At 35.4% G+C, this 6,143-nt stretch overlaps 1 protein-coding gene across 1 annotated transcript in view; it reads right to left on the bottom strand.

Annotated features, from left to right (window-relative positions):
- LOC119829317 (dynein beta chain, ciliary) overlaps window positions 1–6,143 on the bottom strand; it is a 26,674-nt gene that overhangs the window by 10,649 nt on the left and 9,882 nt on the right. Inside the window, exons 27-40 of the mRNA XM_038351787.1 lie at window positions 5,848–6,118; window positions 5,572–5,702; window positions 5,162–5,495; window positions 4,379–5,091; window positions 4,011–4,312; window positions 3,770–3,924; window positions 3,561–3,697; window positions 3,018–3,484; window positions 2,763–2,878; window positions 2,516–2,677; window positions 1,934–2,133; window positions 1,507–1,663; window positions 959–1,147; window positions 495–734 (exon numbers count right to left, since the gene is read on the bottom strand). Of these exons, the coding sequence (XP_038207715.1) occupies window positions 495–734; window positions 959–1,147; window positions 1,507–1,663; window positions 1,934–2,133; window positions 2,516–2,677; window positions 2,763–2,878; window positions 3,018–3,484; window positions 3,561–3,697; window positions 3,770–3,924; window positions 4,011–4,312; window positions 4,379–5,091; window positions 5,162–5,495; window positions 5,572–5,702; window positions 5,848–6,118 (3,574 nt within the window). The remainder of the gene's footprint in view (window positions 1–494; window positions 735–958; window positions 1,148–1,506; window positions 1,664–1,933; window positions 2,134–2,515; window positions 2,678–2,762; window positions 2,879–3,017; window positions 3,485–3,560; window positions 3,698–3,769; window positions 3,925–4,010; window positions 4,313–4,378; window positions 5,092–5,161; window positions 5,496–5,571; window positions 5,703–5,847; window positions 6,119–6,143) is intronic.

Raw genomic sequence — 6,143 nt, 5'->3', positions numbered from 1 at the left:
TGGTGATCGGTCGTTTTGGAAATCTTTGGGGGAGGCCTATGTCCAACAGTGGACGTCCTAAAAGGCTGCAACGACGACATTCATGTGGTAGTCGAGCACGTTTCGGCACGAATTGGGCCAGCTCGCACCGGGGAAGTACCACACCCCCACAGAAGACCAGCGTGAAATAGCATACTACTGTGTTTCGTTCGGTGAGTGGGGGAGCCGGAGGCCCATATCCTTTTCTCTACCCTTCCCTGTCCTGTCCTTTATTCCTCTGGTCAATCCTTTCCTAATCGCTTTCCCATTTGAAGTCGGCAATCCATTTGAAGAGGCGTAAGGTCTGCAATCGACCTTACCCCTCTCCAAATGTTCATGGGCGGTAGTAGCGCTTACTATCAGACGACCCACCAGCTCCATTGCCGACTATGACATAAAAAAAAAAAAATCAACTATTTCAATGAGATGAAATAAACTATCTACAAATCTACTATATACTATCTAGTAATACTCACAGGGAGGACATGTAACTCTTCTAAAAAGCGCATAGAGACAGATACCAAAGCTTCTTGTGGCCATTCATGGAACCAATTGATCGATGTACAATTAATAAGAGCTGGGAACTTTCTGGATCTCACTCGTAACGTAGAACCCACGGGCGAAAAACACAGGACGACTTTTAACTGCTTCCTCACTCTGTCTATAAAGAATTTCCAACAAATTTCTCTAGTATCCGGTAGACCTGCTCCTTTGACCTATAAAAATATTCTATGTACAAAGTTGCTTTATTCTTTTATCAAATTACCATTTAAATGATGGGTAATTTAAAACACCCATATCAGCTAAGTATTGCGTGGGAAAATATAGTATATTTATGAACATGTATATTAGCTCTTTTTTTTCTTTCCTATACTATAAATAATATAAATCATGAACTATAAATCCACACTAATAGACGCATATAGATATGAATCCTCACCTCATTCCTCACACCGGCAATAATATTCTCGATATCATCATCAGGGAACAGATCACCAACTTCACCAGACGCCAGCAAATCATTGATCAGAACCAGGAACTGTTCGTTAGCCACTTGAGCATCAGTCATCAGAAACATTATTCCAACATTTTTCAAGCCAGTCTTTATGTACAAGCCTGACAGCTCTTTCTATAATTCAATTATACATGTTTTTAAATACAGATACATCCCAAACAGATTAAACGGGCACTCTATACATCGCTTGAAGGTGGTTCAAATTCGTTGATGTAATACCACCATTTACAAAAAAAAAGCATAAAATTGATGTCAAAGGTTTATTTATACAGAAGACGTGGTCAAAAAAACAAACCTTAAACGATAGCAGCTTACATTTCATCATATTGTGCATTGCATGCTATGTTTACGTTATAATTATACCACTGTATGCAATAAAGTAATTTTCTTCCATTTCATTTAGTATATCGCCCGCAATTATAAGATGCAAACGATGATTTGCGTTCATAATGAACATGAGGTTTTGTAATTACCTTAAGGTCTGATACTCCATACCCTTTCTTCAATTGTATCTGGAAAACTTCTAAGCTAGCTATGAATGCTGCAAGTCTAGATAACGATTGTTTTCCTGAACCGCCCACGCCTACCAGGAGGGCACTGCCTCTTGGGCTTTCCAATATACGACTTATTCTAAAACAAATAACATTGAAAAATTGTTTAACACTAATATAATAAAATAAAAGGAGAAGAAATAAAATTCTGACAATTAATTGTGACTAAATTAAAATAGCAGTTATCTTAGCAGGTATAAATAAATTAAAAAAGATTGTCAAACATAATGTAATACCTATACATATTCAAGAATGAGTATTTAACTATATTTATTATATGTATATTTCAAAATTAGAAAAACATTATTTTGAAGTTCTAGTTGACGTGTATAAATATTGCCATACCGACCTGCAAATGTGCATCATGGCGTCTTCAAATAATACTAAATTCATTGCAGCAATTAGATCGTTGTAACTCGATAATGCTTCTGTCAGTAGCTTATTGAGTTGAGTCCACGTCGCTATGGGCATGTACTTGGGCTCGCCGATGCCACCGGCAAAATGGCAGTATATGTTAGGTCGCTCAAAGACTACGCCTTCGTCTATATCCTGAATCCCGGAAGTAAGACAGAAATTTCATTCACGTTTATAATGATTTTAACAAAAAATTAATCGTCTTGAAATTGTCAGTATTAGAGCAAATTCAAATGGGCCACACGAAAGCCACCAGCTTACAATAATAAAAACAATCATCAAAATCGCCTCACGCATTTTGAAGTAACAAACACAAAAAATACAGTCGATTTGAGAGAGTTTTTCCATTTTTTGACGTTGGTTGAATAGTCAATGATATGTTTTTGTGACGCAGTTAATTTAATATCCAATAAAATGGTTCGCTTTTTTCATAACATATAAAGGATATTAAATGTTCTTAGAGCTCGCAAGTGAACATTAACATTGACATCGAATATTTATCGTCACTACTACTCACTTCAAAATTCTTCTTACACAAATCCACTTGCATTTTAAGAAAAGCGTCAATATCTTTATCTTCTGTGAGTTTATCACCATACACCCTGTGGGTTTCGTGCAGCCAAAGCCTGATTATATCTGAAGGATTTACCAAACATTCATTTGTACTGAAAAGGAATCCCTGTAATGATTCGAAGTGAGTTTTTAGTTTTTATTTTCTAGCCTCAAAACATAAAAATAGATATTGGATTGCCTTGTTTGTGTACCTGGAAAACATTAGATAAATCCCGTAAGTTAAATATATAATGGAATTTGATAGCTGTCGGCAGGAAGACTTGGGAAACTTTGTTGTGAAGAGCAATGGTTGCACTCACTACGTTCGCTAAAAATAATAACTTCATTATCGTATGTGATTTTAGTTTAAAAAAACATGATTGCATAATTTACATATCTATAATATAGTAGATATTATATACATCAAATTATTGTTATGGTAAAGAAAAGTAAATGCTAATACTTACACGAAAGTTTTGCAATTTGTGCACTGATCCTTAATTCAGGGTTTGCAAGATGTTGGCTCAGTATTGAATGATAAATGTTATTGAGAGCCTCCGTGTTAGGAAAACTTATAGCAAATACGCAGAAATGTCTTTGCAATCTTGGGTTTATTGTAAAACTTCCTGAAGTGGGATTCATACAAGATACGTATTGGGTGTTATGTATATCTTTCAGGGTCAATTTTGTCCGATCATACCAGTGATTATAATCCATATGTTGTCGTATTATCGTATGGGGTTGCACTGTACCATACGCATCAACTTCTGGCATATTCATGTCATCTATAAAGTATATTAGGGTCTTACTCCCGGGAGGTCCATAATTCCGACCCGCTTTCTTTTCCAGCGGCTTTTCTAGAATTTTCTGCAGCATCTCGGATGTTGTGTAGAAATTGAATGGAATCGACTGGATGGCATAATTTTCTGGAAGGCTAGCGGGAGATTGCAAGAAATCAAAACACAGAACGATTAAACAAATTTAATTTTCAACAACGATGATTGACTAACCTTTGCAGCTTCTCATTCACTAGAACAGTTTTTCCACACCCAGCGCCGCCAACCAACATTACTGGGTGTCTATTCTTCATTAACAAATCCAAAAAGAACCGTATTCTTATAGTTTCCGCCGTCGGGACTAGTACAGCCTGTAAATTATAAAAAAATGAAGACATAATATGATTCCCAAATCGAACTTTTACTCATTAGACAAAGAATACCTGAAGAGGTACGTCAGAATCCAACTCAAACTTGGTTATTTTCTCTGTCCAAGGCGTAAACTGTTTCGTTTCGGGATCTATATAATAGTCAAATACCGTGCCGCCAGTTGGAAATTTAACAGTTTTGAATTCATTTAACCACCACTTCGAAAACTCTGTAAGAAAATGCAATATTTTCTAAGGTAAATGTTGTTATTTTATGTATAGGTATATATGTTAAAAATCCTAATGTTTTGCTTACCAACTCTATAGTCTATATTCGTGTCTTGAAACATAGCAGAACCAAATGCCCATACACAAGCAAAAACAAAGAAAATATCATGCCAATCTTTTGAACAATCAGGAGGAGTGTTCTCAGGAACTAACAGACAATTTAGTAAATGACACAGCATTTGAATGTGAGCCATATCAGCAATAGGAGTAATCTTCTTAAACCTGTTCCTTACAGTTTCTAGGCATGGTGGAATATATTTATCGAAGAGTATAACGAGATTAGATTTTTCCGCTGGAATTTTTCTTGTTTCTATCCAACTGGTAACGTACCTGTTGAAATTATCTTATTAATAAAAATTTTACACAACAATATTACAGGAATATTTATAAACTTACGGATTCCAACCCAAATCTTGAGGATTTATATATAAAATACCGGCTCGTGATACTGTAGCTGGAGTTGCTGTACGAAGATTAGATATTTCAAACATAAGTCGCATACTGGGTGTAAGTGCAATTCTCTCATTGCTGGCTAAAGTTAGAATTTTATTATCATCCATTACGGTATTCAACGATTCAATCCACATTGGATCAATATCACCATCCAAGAGGATCCATTTAGGATTTTCTCCAACAATATTCGCTTGGTCTCTCATTATGACGGAAAATAAACCATCCTTCCATTCCCTAGTAGCGGGATTAATAATACCAAATAATTCATCATTTGTCACCGCTTTTGGATTTAAATCATTGTATATTGGTTTCTTTTTCAGATTTTGATAAGTTTTAAATAACGTTTTCCACACTTGGGTTTTCCCAGTACCAGCATTACCCACAATGAAAACAGAATGACGTACCTCAAGTAACTCTTCTAATTGGACCACTTTTAATATAAAATTATCTTCTGGTTGAAGAAACAAATCCATTGCTGCTTGTTTAACTGTTCTCTCAAATTCCAAATCCCGTTTTCTTGGCACTTCAAGAGCAGGGAATAGATCACCTATTAAACCCATAAAAACAGGCATGTCATCTGTTACAATTTTTGGAATATTAAAATCTCGAAGGGTTCTCATTAAAACCTCCTCTTCTGGTCTACCAGGATCGCCTCTCTGAACATACAAATAATTTTTAATAACAATTAAGTTTTACAAGAATATTCATAAACACAAATTTATTTACCTTCAACGAGCCAGCAACTACCAATACAGATTTAATTGCTCTCAAACCCCAGTCATAATGATCCTGTTTAGAAAGAAGTTCTTTGCAAAGTGTATATAGAGTGATGAATTTTCGAGCCAAAATCTTAGCATCTTGAAAACCTTCAGCGACTAACATAATTTCACAAATCAATTCAAAATCAGGAACAACCATAGCGCAAGGCCTAAATAGAGCTTTTAAGTTTTCTGGCAGCTCAGTTCTACCCGCGTAACCTGGATTCATTGTAATAAATATTCCAACAGTTGGAACTAAAACAATGATCTCGCCCATAAAATTGAACTTTTCCTTTTTATCCCTAAAATGAAAAAATAACGTTACAAATCATTTTGTCATATATTATGCTCAATATGATGTAAACACACTTTAACCACCTTATGGCATCTTGGACGGATTTCACTTGAACAGCTACTACAGACAAAACCTCAACGGAAATTCTATTAAATTCGTCAAAACACCCCCAAGCGCCTGTTTGCGCTAATCCTTTATATATATTTCCACAAGACTGTAAAATAAACAACTCTTAGAAGATTGATATTTGATAAAATATTTTGATATTATAAGTGCCTCTGTGGCTCTTAATCATATTTTTATTAATTAAGCATAATATAAAAAAGACAGATGCTGATTGACAGATGAAATTTTCTGACCTGATAATCCATTTGTTCTGAGCAATTAAAAACATACACCATTATACCGAGAGCTCGTCCTAGATCTTTTGTAGTTTCAGTTTTCCCTGTCCCGGCTGGTCCTGCTGGTCCACCTCCCATGATTAAATGCAAAGATTGAGTCAACGTTATATAACACCGATCGGTTAAAGGAGTAATCACCAATCTTGGTGTATTTCCTAAATATTCGTAACTGTACTTGAATTGTGCGTCACAAATATTGGCGAAACAATGCAGTTCTTTGTCACCCCATCTACAATTACGAGGATATTAATATA

This window comes from Zerene cesonia, chromosome 10 (genome assembly GCF_012273895.1).
Source record: "Zerene cesonia ecotype Mississippi chromosome 10, Zerene_cesonia_1.1, whole genome shotgun sequence".
Classification (NCBI taxonomy): Eukaryota; Metazoa; Arthropoda; class Insecta; order Lepidoptera; family Pieridae; genus Zerene; species Zerene cesonia.
Note: the sequence above shows the minus strand (reverse complement) of the source record. Positions and strands in the feature narration are given on the sequence as shown.